A 19,001-nucleotide genomic window follows, 5' to 3' on the forward strand; every position below is an offset into this window, starting at 1 on the left:
ATTCAGGCACCAAAGATATGCAGATGCTATTTTGACTAAGCAGCACTTTCATTGTAAGCCAGTTTTTAGAGATTTGATTATTGCACTAGAAAAATCCTAAAGAGTCTGTTTCCACTAAATCAGACTTCTGTTGGGAAGAGAGACACGGTTGCTCACGAAAAACACCTATACTCATACCCAGAGTCCCTCTCATCTGCTGACAGCTTCCCAGGAAGTGTACAAATAGCTACCCTTCCTTGAGCCTTATTGAAACTTGCTCTTCAGCTACCCACACCGTGACTGCACCCTGGAATTTGTCATGACCTGAATTTGACACACTTAAGAAATCACCCTGGAATTTGTCATGACCTGAATTTGACACACTTAAGAAATCTGAAATTCCAATATTCCACCTTCTGACCACGACCTTCCAGCTGCCCCCTTACTTTAGTCACCACCGGCCTTGGACCTGACCTCCAGTCAGTCCCTTCATCCCTCCACTTCCCACCAGCATCCTCACTTACTGTCCTAGGAAGCTGGTCCCCTAGTTGCTCATTGGACCACTCTTTCTTAAGCACTCTGAGATTCCTTTGCATCCCTAAACCTGTGTCTACACTTGGAGTAACACACATCCCCTTAGTCATCACAAAAAACAGCCATCTCTTGGAAGGATTTCTTAAGCCTAGGAGGTCAATGCTGCAATGAGTTATGATTGTACCACTGTACTCCAGCCTGGGTGAGAGCAAGACCCTGTTTAAAATTAAACTGCCATATGTGTTCACCCAGGCAGAAGACACTGATAGAGAAAGTCCTGTGATCACATAGACTGATGGTATTGCCCTTTTATTCCGTCCAGCCCACAGTGACTTTCCAAAACTTTGACCCCTCTGCCAGGACCTTCTCAACATCCATCTCCTCTAATTCTCAGAAGGAGACCTTACCTCCTACATCTGTGAGAAAACTGAGGCCTGCACATGTGAACCACCTTAACCTTCTGCCCCCCTCCATTCATTCCTTGACTCATTTCACAAATATTTTTTCAACACCTGTTATGTAACAAGCTCTATGCGAGGTGCTGGGGATGAAATAACAAACATGCTCTCCCTTCATGAGGCTTATTGTCTGGTGATGGATAAAGCTGTATAAAGATGACTAATAAGAGGTCTAACTATCTTCATGCTGCAAGAAAACCCAAACTACTGCGTGCTCCAGTTGACAGTCACTGCCGAGTCCACCTTCTGAGTAATTTCAGCCCAGACATCAGACTAGTGAGGGAAGGAGCTTCCAGATGATACCACCTCCCAGCCATGTAAGTCACCCCCAGCAGTTTGAGGACACTAAACTCAGGCCCTACGCATTGTGGAGCAGAGACTTCCTTGTTATTCTTTCTCCAGGAATGCACTTTCCAACTTCCTTTGCCTGGCTAGATCTTTCTTACTCCTTAAGCCTGTTTAGGCCTTTTCTTCTCCAGGAAGCATTCCCTAAATTCTTCCGTTGGGTTAAGTGGCCCTTCTTTGGGATGCCTTAGCATAGCTCTTCTTTAGTATTATCTAGAAATTACTTGTCTGTGTTCATCCATAATTATGTATATATCTGACCTGGCACAAAGACACTTAGCATATGCTTACTAGCTGAACTGAAGAAATGTGAACAGCACCGAGCTGGCCCCTAGGTAAACCAGCAAGCAAGATTAAGTTTGTCTTTAGCGCCCTCTACCTTCTTCACAGCACCCTTCCACACCACCCTTCAAGCATCCCTTGTCACAATTCACTTTCAGTATCACTAAGTGATAACTAAAAACGACATTAACTTAGAGCTTGTCTTGTAAGCTCATAGGGCAGAAGCCTTAAAGAGCAGTATTTGGGTAAATGGATTTGCTAAAGTCTAATCTTAGAATGTGATCTTATGCCACTGATTTGAACTGAACTCCCTTCTCTCTATTCCTGGCAAGGAAGACAAGGGAGAGTAGAGCCTGGACAAAGAATCACACTGCAATGTAGATAAGTGACCAAGAGGACAGAACGAGGGGGGCGGATTGCTTGAGCCCAGGAGTTCGAGACCAGCCTGGGCAACATGGCCAAACTCTGTCTCTACAAAACAAAAATTAGCCAGACATGGTGGTACATGCCTGTAGTCTCAGCTACTCCAGAGGCTGAGGAGGGAGGATGGCTTGAACCCAGAGGCCGATGCTGCAGTGAGCTGTGGTCATGCCACTGCACTCCAGCCTGGGCGACAGCGTGAGGCCCTGTCTCAAAAACAAAACAAAAACTCCTAGGGAGAGTGAGAGCCAGGGAGAAGCCAGGATTCCGGGAATAGGCAGGAATATGTCTCTTCCATACCTGTCCCACCTTGGGTGTTCGCTCCTATTGTAACTTTAGTCACTGCATTAGCACTTTGAGGGGTTATTTGGTCAGGACACCGTCCCCCACCCCCACCCCCCCACCCCATGCCAGCAATTATACTCTAAGACACCATTCCTCTTACACAATTTATTTGACCAGAGGTGGACCCAACCTGGGTTAAGAGTCTCACCTCTGGGAATTTGGAATTGTGATAGCCTCTCCATGTGGTCAGAGCTATTTGCAACAGTAAAGCTGGAGAGTGGCCAGCCTGTACAACGTGGACTAGAGAGGCAGAGGTGAGGGACAAGAGCACTGATGGTGCTGCAGTCCTGGGCATCAGACCCCTTCTGTCCGTCCCAGGTTCTGATCATCTCCCCATACCTAGTATCCTTAAAATAATCTTCCTTTTCCCTTTTTGACTTCTGGTCACTTGGATTGCTGTTACTTGCAATCAAAGAATTCTAACACAGCTATGGTTCTAATTAATTCTAACTAATAGAGCTAATACACTAATAATTCTACCTAATACAGCTATGTGTGCCGAGGTGCCCTCGGGCATTACGTTGCATTGGCAGGGGTGCTTTGTTATGTTTGTCTTTATTTGGTTCAAGTTATTTTGTTGTCTTTGAACAGACTGTGAGAGGGATGGGAAAGACTGGTGCTTGGGGTGGCCATCTGACCCCTGATGGACAGAAGACCAGGACAAGCCCACTGGATGAGCCAGAGGGGTCCAGGAGGAGGGAGTTGAGAGCTCCTGCTAGGGTTGACACATTCTGGTAAGGAGTTCATCTGCTGTCCACCAGGTAGGTGGTGTGCAAATGCTACTGAGCATTCATGTTTAAGGTTTTTTTTTATTTTTTATTTTTCGAGGCAGAGTCTCCCTCTGTTGCCCAGGCTGGAGTGCAATGGCGCCATCTCGGCTCACTACAACCTCCGCCTCCCAGATTAAAGCGATTATCCTCCCTCAGCCTCCCGAGTAGCTGGAATTACAGTCGTGCCACCACGCCCAGCTAATTTTTGTATTTTTAGTAGAGACCGGGTTTCACCATGTTGGCCAGGCTGGTCTCAAACTCCTGACCTCAGGTGATTCACCTGCCTTGGCCTCCCAAAGTGCTGGAATTACAGGCATGAGCCACTGCGCCCGGCCTTATGTTTACGGTTATTTAAAAAGCAAAGCAAAATCCTAATCATGTTGAATTTTTGAATCTGCAGCAGATTCAAATTAATGAATTTAAATCATATATTAGGTAAAATACTACCTTGACATATTTTGTGATCATACTGGGAGAAAATTAATATAAAGCTAATTCAAAATTTTTAAATTTGTAAATCAAAAGATTAAACCTTGTTCAAATTTACAAAGACTATGCCACTATAAGAAGCAGTAGCTCAACTTTATTTTAGTAAAATCACCAACAAAACAATAAAAAGCCAAAACTAAAAAGACAGTTTTAATTATGAGCGGAAGTTTTATATTTCTTTACGAATGCCATTTAAAAAAGAGAAATCTCTAAAATCATCAATACGCAGGTCTTTAATCCACTTTTAAGTCTTTCCCCACCAGCATTGCAGTCACGGGATGCATGCTTGCTTTGTGCTCTTGGTAGGTTCGGACAGCTTGATCATGGGATTTGTCAAAGGCAGCAAGATCCCTGCCAAAAAAGAAAAAATTGAAAGAAAGGCGAGAAGGAGACAGAGGAGGAGAAAGGGAGGGAGAGAAGAAAGAAAGGAGGGGAGGGGTTCAGAGGAAGGGAAAAAGGAAGGAGAAAGAGAATAAGAACATGAGTCAATACCCAAGATTAAATTAAAGGATGTCAGCAGGGGTGACAGCCAACGTCACCCAAATAAGGCACCAGTCCCAGCCAATCAGATGGGTTTGGTCCTGCCACAGGGTCCCAGAGACCTCCTTCTGTACCAGAGACTGGCCTTTATACTGGCAGATCAGATATTTTGCAGCAAGTTACAGGGAAGGGCTAGAGTGGCTGGGACCAGTGGCTATTTACCAAGCAGCATGGAAGGATTTTATTATTTGAACGGAGTCCTCTCATCTCCTGGCTAAATATTAGCCCTGTATGTGAGAGTGAGCCTCAAAGCCTTTCTTTTTAAAAACTGCTTTTTAAAAAAAAATTTTTAATCAAGATTTTAAGAGTATGAAAACACTAAAATTTATATAGAATTTCTGAAAATTTCAAATAATTGAGAATAAAAATCCTGACCACAGTGAAATAATAAATACATAATAAATAATACACTAAATAAATAATAAATACATTAAATAAACAGGACCTACCATACAAAAGGTAGGATTAGTCATTTTTAATGTAACTACTATAAACATCATAAAACAGAAATATCTATTTTTCCAACAAAAGGTATACTCTTATTTATTCATTTTTTTTTTGAGACAGAGTCTCGCACTGTCACCCGGGCTGGAGGGGCTGGAGGGGCTGGAGAGCAATGGCACAATCTCAGCTCACTGAAACCTCTGCCTCCCGGGTTCAAGCGATTCTCCTGCCTCAGCCTCCCAAGTAGCTAGGATTACAGGTGCCCACCACCACACCTGGCTAATTTTTTGTATTTTTAGTACAGATAGGGTTTCACTATGTTAGCCAGGCTGGTCTCAAACTCCTGACCTTGTGATCTGCCTGCCTTGGCCTCCCAAAGTGCTGGGATTACAGGCGTGAGCCACCGCACCCGGCCCAAGTATACTCTTATTTAAAAACCTATTTAAAGTATACTTTACTCAATTCAAAGCTAGATTGGTTTTAATTATGGAAAGCATATAAAATATACTTAAAAATTAATTTTGTGGTCACATCAAAAAAGAGATAATGACTTATTTTGCCAAGTTTTATGATGTTATTATTATATTGCCATCACTTTTGATGGCCAAAACTGCAATTACTTTTGCACCAACCTAAATACTTGTGAAGTAAATGAAAAGCAAACAAAAGTAATCATGGATATTTATGGCATGATTTTTTTTTCCAGAATTTGGACAAAATTCATAAAGAACTTGACTGAGATATTCTTAACTTGTATCTTGCAGTCAAGATACAACTTATCCCCCTCTCACTAAGCATTCCTTTATTATGTCAAGCAACCTACCCTTGACCTCTATGCAACATTTGAACACAAAAGAGTTAGCTTTATCTGCTTATTTCTCCTTATATTTAACTTCAGACTCTTTCTTGTCTGTACCTACCCACCAATTATCTTCTAGTTACCTTTAAAAATCTTTGTGTATATAAGGCTATCTTTATTTCCATTTTATCAGTGTCTAACTCTATTTGGCCCAAAATAGGTAATCCATATATAATGCTTCTAAAAAAAGGAATGAAATTATTTCAAATTTTAAATATTTATAAGTGTGAATCCCTATTCCAAAATTATAGTGATTAACTTTAACAAATTAAAAAATATTGTCATATAGATTACGTTTAAACATTTGACAGTTTTCTTCCTATCTCTTAGATGAATTCAAGGCACAGTCTGAGTGGGCTCTTACTTGAATAAGGGCCGGGTAAACTTCATTCTTCCTTGTTCAGTTGCCATCTTTAGCGCCAAAGGAATTGCATCCTCCCACTTGGATTGAATGCAGAGCCGCAGCCATCTAAAAGGAGGATTTGAGGGGAGCATGGGGTAGAAAATGAGGAAGGGGCAGGATATGACAGGTATATCTTAATATTACTTCTGTAGTGATATGAATAACCCCACTATAGTTATACTGTACACCACTTTATGGTATGTCTTGATTCTGAGACTCTCAAATCCTTATATATACAATTTAATAATTGGTGAAGAGAAAGGAAGAGGAGCTGGTTCTTGAAAAAGATCATATATTTTAAAAGGTCTGGATCAGGTAGGTGCTCACACACCTTATAAATGCAATTTCTGAAGGAATTCAACTTTGGTTTAAGCCTCACATTACAAATTTGAATTAAGAAAGATTAACATATAATAGAATAAAATATTTCTAACTATTTCCATTTCAGAGTAGATTTAGTTGGTTGTGGAGAAAGCCTATTTACCACGGAATCCTTCATTCTAATTTTTTTTTTCTTTTAAGGCAAGAGAGGTTTAGAGCAAAGTCTAACAAAAAGATTAATACTATCAGATTACACATTGCAACTATTCCTTAAATACCACTATAAGTATTTATATAGAAGCAGTCAGTTTGACAAGGACTTCTCAAGACTCAAGTATGTCTCATACTCTGCATTCCCTTTCTCCACCTTTCAAAGGAGTTTTCTGCTTTCTTCCACAGAGACAAGTTAAAATGATGTACCTGAATCGTATTTCAGAATTGTTAATGGCATTGAAGTTGTACACCTCTTGCATTCGCTTTATGTGCCCCAATGGAAGAGGTGCCTAAGAGCAAAATAAAGAAGTATACCGTATCATTTCAACAGGATTCCTTGGAAGAAAGGAGCTGGAGAGAAATGCATAGCCAGATTAAAATCCTAAATATTTTATAATATAGAAATGTTAGATAAAAATAAAAGAAACAAATTGCACACTAAAGTAAATTCTGTGCAAACTTATTCCAGATGAGAATATTCTACTGGGAGCACAGGGATAATTTACTTTGTGAAGTATTCAGCATTAAATGAGAATTGCTCTTCTTAGACTTTTTAGCATGTATAAATATTATCTTTCAGACCTTTCCTAGAGTTTTTCTAGTTATTCTCTATACCTTATATATCTTAAATGCAATTCCATTCTCCAGATTAAATCATAGTTCCTTAATTTTTGCCTGACTGATTCCCCCTAGCTTTATCTTTGTATTATTTCCTCTGAAATCCCTCTTAAATTATCTGCATCCCTACATAATAGCAGTTCTTAAATGTTTGTATTATAGATCTCTCTGGGAATCTGATGAATAACGTGGACTCTTTCCCTAGGGGGAAAATACACTTACTACATGAATACAAACTTCTGTATACAATTTCAGGGGGTTCATAAGCATCCTATCCCTACCTTAACTCACCCTAAAAGGGAGGACAAGTTTGGGTAAAGGAAAGAAAAAAGATGAGTTCAGTTTGGACAAGCACAGAGTTTGTAGTGCCTGTGAGAGGCAGAGGTGCCTCTAGGTAGATGATAACTCTCCCCTCCAACCATGACCTCCTTACCTTACAGGACTCCACACTCACTAACCAATCTCTGCTCTCATGAACTACTAACCCTGTCACTAATAATTTAGTCCATTAGCCCCTTACGGACACATGCAACTCCAAGTCCACCCTGGTAGACCAACTGGTTAAGGTCATCTCCAAGGCTCCCTGACTTGCCCTAAGTTTTGCCATACCCACTCCAGAATCACCCTACCATGTTGTCTCTCTCTGTGGCCTTAGGCCACCCAGCAGTAGTAGAGCAATTTATGAAACCATGATGACCCGATGCACTAAAAATAGATTCTCTCTTTGATGGGGCCTTTGTTGCCTCAAAATCCTATTTCTAATTTTTGCATCAATTTCACAGGAAATTCCACTCCAAATCTTCCTTCTCAAGGTCCTTAGACTGAAGACTTCCCTTTCATGGAAGTCTTTAAAATCCAGTCATTGGTTTATCTCAAAATGCAGCATCTCCTTTCGGTTTCATCTATTCTTTCAATTGCCTAGATTCAAAACCTTAAAATCTGCTTGGATTCTTTGCTGTCAACCCCTATATCCAGTCAGTCACAAAGCTCTGTGCTTTCATCCTGTGTAACCTCTTTCTCACATCCTCTTCTCCCCTCTCCCTGCAACTCACTCCCTCAAGTCTGGTACTCCTGCCAGTCTCCCAACTAGTAACTTCACCACCATGCAGCCTTCACGGCCCCAGATTAGTTTTCACAACCCAGCATTTCATCCCGACACTCCTGCTGGATTTTTAAAATCCTTTCCTACTGATCAGTGTAAGATCTAAAATTTCTTAGCTTAGCATTGAGAGTCATCACATCTGGTCCTACCAGCTTTTCTAGTGTTACCTTCACTGACTACCTTACCCAGTGCTACTGTTTACTCCGGCAATGCTGCAGACGAATTCCAGCCCTTGCTGCTCCCTCCACCTTGAATTTCTACCTCCCTGCTAGCCCTGGGGGTGCAAATCAAGTCTCCTCCAAAATTCCCTCTCTGATGCCCCCAGTTGGAAGAGTCACTAAGTTTTTCCAAATGATACCTAAAGTATGCCTCCTTTTATTGCTAATGTTTTTAAAAAAATTTTTATGAGATGGAGTTTCACTCTGTTGCACAGGCTGGAGTACAGGAGTGTGATCTCGGTTCACTGCAACCTCCGCCTCCCAGTCCAAGTGATTCTCCTGCCTCAGCCTCCCAAGTAGTTGGGATTACAGGCACCTGCCACCATGCCTGGCTAATGTTTATATTTTTAGTAGAGACGAGATTTCATCATGTTGGCCAGGCTGGTCTCGAACTTCTGACTTCAAGTCATCTGCTTGCCTCAGCCTCCCAAAGTGCTGGGATTACAGATGTGAGCCACTGCGCCTGGCTTATGCTAAATTTTGCATCTGTTCCCCTTCCTACTAGATTATAAACTATTTGAAGATAAGGTATATCCTTTCTTACATATTTTCATATTTAGCACAATATAAAACACAGTAAGCATTCAATGCTTTTTTAAAGAAATGAATAAATTTTATAAATGATTTTTTCCCCCATTAGTTTCCACATTAATAATCTTTTGCCAAGTGGGGTAGAACATAAATGCTGTGCTTTTCTGTCCATTTTAATTTCTAAGGTTTTGAGCTAGTACTTACCGTCTGGAGCGTCTGTGCTAAAAACTCATTCAACTGATGAGAAGAGAGATCTTTCAGGTCTGTGGCATTGAATGAATTTAAATCATCTTCTTTGGCCTAAAATAAATGTTACCTAGTTATTTTTGTTCAAGTACAATTTAATAATACTCATTGGTTTATCTGACATAAAAGTAAAAATTGAGAAAAAGAACCATATGAATGAACAAGATTATTCAAAATAAATTTAAGCCTGAGTTACTTAAGTAATCCTGAGATTGAGTTACTGTAATTTAAATAGCTGATATGACTCCTAGAATCTATATTACTTAAGAAAAAGTAGATTATGGGTAGGAAGAGTGGAAGAAACTGTTGACATTCATTGTACCATACGAGGTACAGAAATTTCCAAAGCAAAGAAACATTTCAAAATGTATGCATGTCAACTAATTTATAGACCAATTCAAAAATGTAGGTAAAGAACGAAATCGTGTATTTTTAAATATTACATTAATAAATTGGTAAGGCCATAAACTAATGTTTTCCTCCATCCCCACATATTCTGTTTTCCCCACTTAATCTTAGAAACCATCTAAGAAAAAGAAAAATGAGTCTTCACTTTTCAAATTTGGATTTACTCTAAAAAATATTTGAGAAGATGATTAAGCAATATTAAATAAAACTTATAAAAATAAGGATTTTTAAATCATTTAGAACTACTTTTATATTCTTTTAAACTAGGGCTTTTGTTACTTTAAAAGGAATATATGCAAATACTAAAAAATCAAATAGGACAGAAGGAAAAATTCTTTTGGTTTTGCTCCCTGTCTCCAAGTACTACTCCTCAGTAACTAATATTAGTTTCTGTATATCCTTCCACTAAATTTAATGCGTATGTATATACCCTTTTAAAGAAATATTTTGCATCTTCCCCTCCTTCAGAACTCTCCTTAATAGCAATACTTCTTCTCCCTTTACAACTTATCCTTAATATGAGAACTTACAGCTCCAGCTCATTTTCTGTGCAAAAGCCTGCAAATCTAAACTATATATTAATTAAGGATATATTATTTCTGTGGTAAAAACATAAAAAGCAAGAGAATGGTAAACCAAAATTCAGGACAATGGTTACTTGGATGGGTCAGCAAGGAGGGTGGAGAGGGGGATAAGATGGGGAGGGATGCTACAGAGGTACCGGTAAGATTTTACTTCTTATGCTAGTGGTGGGTCACACAATTGTTTTTTACACCATATGAATATGTTATAAGTATTATTTTGCATTTATTTACTATTTAAGACAAATCATTGAGAAATAAAATACATAAGGAAAAGAGTGCATTAGTGAATACAGTGTCCTGAATCTGTTCCTAACACTGCCTGTTTCTACTAATATTGAAGAGTTGATCATCATCCACCTTAACTGCTGGGCCCAAAGCAATATTTGAGCAGAAATTAGTAGCAGTTTTATCTAGCACCAAATAAGCTGGAATACATTTTTCAAACTAAAACAGAGGATTTTAATACACTCACACTGTTAAAAAATCCTGTTTCCCATAGAAATCTCTTATACTTTTCATCATGACAAGTTTGTCAACTACACAAAACAGGTTTTAAAAGGCAATGGCTAAACTGATTGCACAGCTGGAGGCCATTATCCTAAGTGAATTAACACAGGAACAGAAAACCAAATACAGCATGTTCTCACATATGAGAGCTAAACGACTGTATTCACGGACATAAAAGTGGCAACAATAGATACTGGGCACTACTAGGAGTGGGGCAAGGGTTGAAAAACTATTGGGTACTATGCTCAGTACCTGGGTGATGGGATCAATCATACCCCAAACCTTAGCATCACACAATATGCACGTGTAACAAACCTGCACGTGTCCCCTGAACTTAAAAGTTGAAATTACGTAAAAAAATTATAAATCCGTTGCAAATTAATAGGAATAAAAGTATTCCTAAATCTTCTGTTATTTTTCATTAAAGAATTATCAAGGGCACATCCTTACTTTGGCTTCAGTAAAGGGTTATATTTTAGTACATATATGAAGAAGCTCCTCTTTAAGAAGCTTCATAGAAAGTGAACAAAGAGCAAAAGTGCCTCGATTCTTTCCACCACTAATAGTCAGCCGTTGGTCACCCAAGATCATTTTAGATTTACCTGGTATGTGAAATTGCTGTATTGGAAGCAGTATCTTATAAATGATTTAAAAGGAAAAGAAGAAAGGTAAGATGCAAATATTTTTGCATACTTTAAGAGTTAAGCAAGAAAAATCAGGATTAATGCCTTCAACATCTATTTTTTCCCTCCATAAAACTTAATTTTCTAGGCTGGGCACAGTGGCTCATGCCTGTAATTCCAGCACTTTGAGAGGCTAAGGTGGGAGGATCACTGGAGACCAGGAGTTTGAGACCAGCCTGTACAACATAGACCCTGTTTGTACAAAAAGTTTTAAATTAGCCAGGCATGGTGGCACACGCCTGTAGTCCCACTTACTTGGGAGGCTGAGGTAGGATAACTGACTGAGCCCAGGAGGTTGAGGCTGCAATGAGCCATGATCACGCCACTGTAGTCCAGCCTGGGCAACAGAGCAAGACCCTGTCTCAAACCCTTAATTTTCTATATTGAGAGTAGATATAATATCACCTTAGATAAACCTGACTTTCAAATAGCCTTTCCAAATATAACTGTTTGTGATTTAAAGTACCCTCCCTGCTTCATGAGTAAAGACATATTTATACAATTCAAAAAGGAATCAAAAATCACACATTATTACTTACAGTAATCCATCTTTGACTTAAGGCAATACAAGCATTTGTCAGAGTCATATCATAACTGCAAAAATAAAGATTAAATTGTTTAAAAATGCACGTGCTTTTGCAGAAATGCAGTTTTAAAGCTACAATACATACTTAAATTTCAAAGTCCCTTTTATATAAGGAAAACAAACTCCAAAGTGATGAAAATAGGAAATATTTTACTTAACTTACATACTACTGGCATCATCCAAGAACTCACAAACCCAAATGGATACCACAGTAATGAAACACCCATCTTTTAGAAAGAATGCCAAAGCACCTCAGCAAAAGACTGTCATGTGCTCAAGTAGTATATGTAAAGTAGTTGGAATCAGCTAAGCATATTTACTATATGGCAGGAACAGTTCTAGGCACTCAAGACAACAAGATGAACAACACCAAGTCCTTGCTGTCATGGATTTTACTTGGTTGTTCCAAACATCTAATCATCTAACAAACCTGCAAGCACCTGCTACATAATTGGCACCGTTCTAGATGCTAGACCCTTGAGAGAGCCTGATACCATTGCCTGATGATTTCATTCCTTTCTTTTCAGAAGAAAGTGAAATTAACACATGGTAATTGTTAAGCAAATTATACCAATATTTGTGTGTTCTCAACTTAGAAATCATATTTTGCAACAATGGGAAAGAACATGTAGTGTGTGCAAAATTCTCGCAAAACATCCCTCTTTGTCCATAAATCATGCTTGCTTGCACTGAAATGCTTGTATTAGGGAACAGAGAGGCACCTGCCCCTTAGAGCCTAAATGAAGTAAGTTTTGATTAGAGGTTACCACTGAATCTCCCTTAAAGAGAGTTGTGACTGGGACTCCGTTTGTTCCCTAGGGGAGACAATAAAGAGGTCAACGCAGCTCCCACCTCGAAGCAGCTGCCAGTTTATTACATGAAGTGTCAGGTTGTGGACTGCAGGCATGCCATTTTGTCTTCCAGAACAGGTGGGATCAGAGGTCCTTGACTGATCAGAATACACTGCTTTCAACTAAAACATTATTAGCATTGATTTCTTAAAAAATAATAGCAAAGTAGAAAACCTTTAGCTGGTCTGTTTCTTCGTGTCCTGAAACTTCCTTATTAGTGTAATTAAAAGTACTAAGTTAAGAATTAGCCTGGGAAAGGACCCTACTTATGGCAAAGTCTTAAGAAAAGTAAAGAGCAAAACCAGATATGTGCCTTGTTCTCATGGTGCTGACAGTATAGCGAAGAGGAAATACTTTAATCACACGAATAAATGTAAAGTTAGAACTGTGCAACTGCTACAAAGAGAGGATATAGCACTAAGAAGCCCTAGAATGGGAGATTTGACCTAGCCAGGGATGTCAAGAAATGCTTCCATGAGGAAGTGGTTCTTGAGCTGAGATTGGAATTAACTGGGCAAAGGGCTCCGGGTAGAGGAAACAGCATGCTCAGGTACTATGTTGGAGGACATATGGGGAATTTGAGAAACTCCAAAACTGCCAGTGTGACTGAAGTAAAGGGAACTAGAGTGTGAGGAGCTTATAATCCCCACTAAAGGATTTTGTCTTAGCCCAACAGCAAAGAGATACCAGTGGAGACTGCTAAGCAGGAGGACACCATGACACATTTGTGCTTTTAAAGGTTTACTCTAGCTTTAGTGTGGAGAGTGGCTGGGAGAAGTCAGAACAGATAGATACAAGTGCACAGTTTGGGTGCCAGAACAGTCTTCCAGGATGTGAAGATGTGATACTGAACTTGAACAGTGGTAGTGGAAATGGAGAGATGTGGATAGACTCAGATATTTAAATACATATACAAATGATGATGACAGCATTATAAAAAGAGGATCGTGGAAGCCAAGATTCTGTGCTGCAATGGATCAATGTATTTTCTGTGGTTTGAGATTTTCTAAGATACTCTCTCTTTACAGAATCTCTGGGCACAGGAATGATTCCAGGGTTCCTCCAGCACTTTGGTATTACTTGAAAGCAATCTAAGGGATCTAGAATGAACCAACGCCCAAAAAGGATCCCTTAGCAGCGGTGATATCAAAGAAACACTTTTGAAGAACTAATTTTCCACCCAGATTTCCCCAATTTTAAAAGCAATGGGCAAAGCCTTCTCCACTCCTAAACTTCCTGGAACTGTCTTTTGGCTTTATCAGGCCCCCGAAGTTAGAGTCTTTGAAAGACTCCAAACTCCAAATTCTATGCTTTTATTCCCAGGCTCCTGATAATTCTACAGCACACCAGACTGCTGACCACTCTCCGTACCACTTTTAAATTATTTCTTCCCACAGCTTTCTTAACAATGAATTAACCTTTGAAATCTTTCTAATTTTCCATTTATTTTGCTACCTTTCCTCTGTCCTAGCTCTAAAATGAAGATCCTCTAAGGTTCTAAAGTTTACTTCTTGTATTCTCCTTTGTAAGTCATCTCCAAGACGATGTCCAAATCCATCACCATTAAAATTAATAGTTTCCTCACCTGCAACAATTAATATTTTTTTAAAAAATACTTTTCATTGTATTATAATGACTTGATACATACATATTTGCTCTGTGAGTTCCTTATTCATCATATTAGTGCCTGACAATAAATGTGTGCTGGATTGAGCTGAATCTTTATTACATCTCTGCTCAGTCATTTTTAATTTCTTCTTTTCTCACCACAGCCAATCAGTTGCCAATAGATTCTAGCCCCCAAACGTCTCTTCTCTCAGTTACTCCTTTCTTTTCCACTGCCTTTGTATTACTTCAGGTCCTCATAATCTCTAGTAAGGCTGTTGTAAAACTTAACGAGATAATGTATGGCACTTCTTAATGAAGTGCTAGGAAAAAAATCTAAAGTATTATTTTTGCTGATACCTTTTTTAGACGTTCAAAGGGTTTACTGATGATTTGTGCCACCTGTTTCCAAAACAAAATTTGAAACATTCTACTGTAATCACCCCTCCCTATCTGAGCTCCTGTTTCCCACCACAGCCTATGATAACCAGGACTGCCCAGTTAGTGGGGCGCTCTGACCACATCTGTTCCATACTCAAAACTCCCAGTAACTTCTCAAGCAAACACTTCTCAGCCTAGCTGTTTAAAGTGCTTTACAAACATGACCAGGCCTCATCTTGTTTCTTAGCTTCTCTCCTGCTGCTCCCTGCACATCAATTAAACTGACCTGTTTAGTGTAAGAGAAGCTGGTAGGCAATTTTGGTGATCCAAAAGAAAGGCAACAAGAGACTGGAACATGCCATGGTCAGTGTCCTCACACAACTCGTGAAAGACCAGGGTTCAGGTCCGATTGAAGGAGGGGGTTCAGTATAAAAAGCAGTATATTGAGGCCGGGCACAGTGGCTCACACCTGTAATCCCAACACTCTGGGAGACAAAGGCAGGTGGATCGTTTGAGCTCAGGAGTTCGAGACCAGCCTGGGCAATATGGTGAAACCCTGCCTCTAGCAAAAGTACAAAAACTTAGCCGGGTGTGGTAGTGCGCATCTGTGGTCCCAGCTACTTGCAAGGCTGAGGTAGGAGGATCACTTGAGCCTGGAAGGCAGAGGGTGCAGTGAGCTAAGATCACATCACTGCACGCCAGCCTGAGCCACAGAGTGAGACCCTGTTTCTAAGAAAAAAGAAGAAAGCAAGCAGTATATTGGAGGCAATAAGACTGCCAGGGTTTGAATCTCAACTTTTACTACTTACTAGCTGTGCAACCTAGGGCAAGACACTTTACCTAGCTAAACCTAACTTACCTCCTTGGGAAATGCGGATAATAACTTATAACAGTGTTGTAATTAACATAATACTTATAAAATATTTTTATTGCAGAAGTTTGAAGGAAGATACAATAGCTTATTTTCTAAATCCCTCACCATCCTTGTGCAGAAAGGAGGCACTCAATTACTTGAAGTGAAAAAACCATATTTGTAAACCGCGGAAATTATCCTTTTGGCCTCAGGGTTAAGGCCAGAACACCTAAGAACTCTGCTCTCATCATTAACTAGTAACAGTTTCAGGAAGGCATACTATTCTTTCAGATATTTTGAGGCTCTCTAGGAGTTAGAAGAATGAGAAGGAAAGCATTAGCAGGCAAGTACTTACTTGGGTTTTATGGGAGGCAGTCCAGGAGAGTAGAGCCAGGCATTCCAATCAACTTGATTGAGAACATCAACCTATGAATAGTAAGAATTCACAGTTTACAATAGAATGCCCTTTCCTGTTGAAAAATAATTTAAACTTATAAGTCCTTCGATATATAATTTTGTCTAATCTGCTATATCAAGATAATTTCTAAATCTTTTTTAAAAATTAATATTTTAAATTGATAGATCATAATTGTGTATACTTATGTGACACAATGTGATGTTCTGATATATGTATTCAATGTGGACTAAGTCAAGCTAATATATCCATTACCTCATATAATTCTATCTTCTAAAATTTATATTCATCACCATACTATTGATGACCTCTCTGAAATAGGAAAATTCTACAGGTAGTTCATGTGGTTAAGATCACATTTAAAATAGAAAAAATATGCAATGAGAGGTTGAGTCCTAAAGTTCTGAACCAATACTACTATTAGATAATACAAGTTAACCTAATCAGTCAATAAATAGAGATATATCGAGCATGAAAAGTAGAAAATGTTTTTAAATCCAACCTTATCTTTAAAATAGGAATACAGGAAATCCTTCCAGTCATCAGTAGTTATGCTCTTATAGGAAAATTTCTCAACATAAGCTTTTAAGAATCCTAGGAAAATCTCTAAGAGTAAAAAAGAAAAGAAATCAATTCATAGAAAGGTAATTATTTGACATTTTGTGTGCGTGTTTGGCATTGTACTATTAACCACAGAGAATAGAGAACATTCAGAGAATAGGGAAATCTACGAGGACTTTCAGAGTGAAAGAATGTTCAGAAAAGGAGGTGGGACTTAAGTTGGGCCTTGAAGAATATATGTAATTCAGTGGAAGGGAGAAGAGAAATTCTAATTATAGCTAAGGGGATAACACATGAAGACACAGAAAAGGAATGCATAACCCAAGTTCTAAAAGCAATAACCTTCATATGACTAGAAAGGAGAAAAATAAGACTGGACAGGCAGAATGGATCCAGGTGATAGCCTTCCAAGTCAATCAACCAAGGAGACCACCTCAATGTCCATCAGTGCGGGATGGGTACATAACTCAGCATAGCTTTATCATGAAATAGTATGATGGCATTAAAAAGTATGAGACAGATTTATATGTACTGACATAGAAGGGTGTATGTGAAATATCGAGCAAAACAAAACACAAATGCAAAGCCAATATATAGCATGATCCATTTTTTATAATTAAAATAATTATATGTATTTATTTGTCTGCTCGTTAATTTACACCTAGAAAATGATCTAGAGCCATTTACACCAAACTGCTAACAGTGGTTACCCCTGGGGAGTGGAAAGGGGTTGGTGGACTCTCACTTGTTACTCTTATAAACTTCTGTACCATAGAAATGTTTTCAGGGAGTACACACTATTATCCTAATTTCAAAAACTGATAAGATTTTTTAAAAAATGAAGCAGCATAATTTAAACCTTAGGGGTTATTAATGGTTTTAAGTTGAGAGGTAACTTAGAAAACAATACAGATTTCTTCAGCAGCTACATCCAGAATGAATTGGAAGTATTAAATGGAACAAAACAACAGTTTACAATTCTTCATAATTCTCACATTACCCTCAAAAAGAAAAAAAAATTATAAAATACCAGCTACTTACCTGGTCCTCCAAGCAGTTGCTCAAGGTAAAAAAGTAAAGCAAAGCCCTTCTCATAGGGAACTGAAGAATAAGCTACATCAGGGTCTACATCTGTCAGATCAACCACAAGTTTGGTGAAAGGATGTGTCTCCCCAAATGTCTTTACCTACAAGACATGAAATAACATGGAGAAACATATAGAAAGACTGCTATCACCATGCAAATAAGCTCATAAGGAGGTATTACTTCACTCAGTGGTATAACTTTAGGGGAATCTAAAACTTGGAGACTGGAATACTAGGATATGTTGGCATAAACTTCTGGAAGCCTATTAATAGAATGCTTACTTACATAATATTCTCTGATGTTTCTTGCTCAATAATACAGGCTTTATTCTTATAAAAAGACTAGAAAAATGATTTAATGCCTGGTCAGCAAATTCGGATTTCAGGAGACAACACTTAAAAATGACATAAATATACCAAATAAAATTCAAACATAGTAAACAGCTATATTAATAGCAAAGACCCAGTGAGGTCCCATAGCTCCCTGTTTAGACCAGGTCATCAAAACTACCTTACATAGAACAGTGAATGGTGTGGATCAATACAGTGTTATTCCAGCATCAACTTCACTTTCCACACTTGTAAAAATGACTTTTTGGTTGCTACACAGTAAAGACGCTTTTAAAAAAACTCAGTTTTTAACACCTATACAACTTTGGATGAAAGTTTTTAAAACTTTGACTCCTTTACCGAATTCTGTAGTTCTCCCCATCCTCCCAGAGCATTAAAATGTCTGAACTTTTCACCAAACAATCGTCCGCAAATGTGGCGTTCCAAGTACACAGTATGTCCCTCATTTAACCTGAAAAAAAATTGTTTTAATAAAAACACAGACACAGCTGAGAAGAAAAGACATTTCAATCAAGATATTTTCTTTTTGGCTTTTCTACAGAGGAAAGCAATTGTAAGGCATGACCACTACAGTCTAAGCTGACTCTGGCTCCCAGGCAGTCAATCCAGAGCAATGGGAAGCCCAGCCCAGCAGATGGCAGCAGGGAAAGTTAAGCACTGGTTCTGCTCTTGCATGTCCCTATGTTAAAAGTGTGAGTATATCAGGAATTAAACTTAACACCTAGACTGAACCTAATACTCCCAACACTGTAATAAGTGTTACAGAATTTTTTAAAACTATCCTTGTTGGCTGGGCATGGTGGCCCACGCCTGTAATCCTAGCACTTTGGGAGGCCGAGGCGGGAGAATTATCTGAGGCCGGGAGTTCAAGACCAGCCTGGCCAACATGGTGAAACCCCGTCTCTACTAAAAATACAAAAATGAGCTGAGCATGGTGGTGTGCACTTGGAGTCCCAGATACTCGGGAGGCTGAGGCACGAGAATTGCTTGAACTGAGAGGCAGAGAGATCACAC

At 39.0% G+C, this 19,001-nt stretch overlaps 1 protein-coding gene across 2 annotated transcripts in view; it reads right to left on the reverse strand.

Moving 5' to 3' along the window:
- Window positions 1-3,696: 3,696 nt before the first annotated feature.
- The window catches only part of LTA4H (leukotriene A4 hydrolase), a 34,986-nt gene continuing 19,681 nt past the window's right edge, over window positions 3,697-19,001 (reverse strand). Inside the window, exons 11-19 of one of the 2 annotated variants that reach the window (XM_054443509.1) lie at window positions 18,327-18,438; window positions 17,593-17,737; window positions 16,493-16,596; window positions 15,931-16,001; window positions 11,839-11,893; window positions 9,076-9,171; window positions 6,610-6,692; window positions 5,830-5,934; window positions 3,697-3,973 (exon numbers count right to left, since the gene is read on the reverse strand). In XM_054443509.1, the coding sequence (XP_054299484.1) occupies window positions 3,856-3,973; window positions 5,830-5,934; window positions 6,610-6,692; window positions 9,076-9,171; window positions 11,839-11,893; window positions 15,931-16,001; window positions 16,493-16,596; window positions 17,593-17,737; window positions 18,327-18,438 (889 nt within the window). In that variant the 3' untranslated portion in view covers window positions 3,697-3,855. The remainder of the gene's footprint in view (window positions 3,974-5,829; window positions 5,935-6,609; window positions 6,693-9,075; window positions 9,172-11,838; window positions 11,894-15,930; window positions 16,002-16,492; window positions 16,597-17,592; window positions 17,738-18,326; window positions 18,439-19,001) is intronic. The other variant, XM_054443510.2, reaches the window with a different exon arrangement.

The sequence above is a fragment of the Pongo pygmaeus genome, chromosome 10, assembly GCF_028885625.2.
Source record: "Pongo pygmaeus isolate AG05252 chromosome 10, NHGRI_mPonPyg2-v2.0_pri, whole genome shotgun sequence".
Lineage (NCBI taxonomy): Eukaryota > Metazoa > Chordata > Mammalia > Primates > Hominidae > Pongo > Pongo pygmaeus.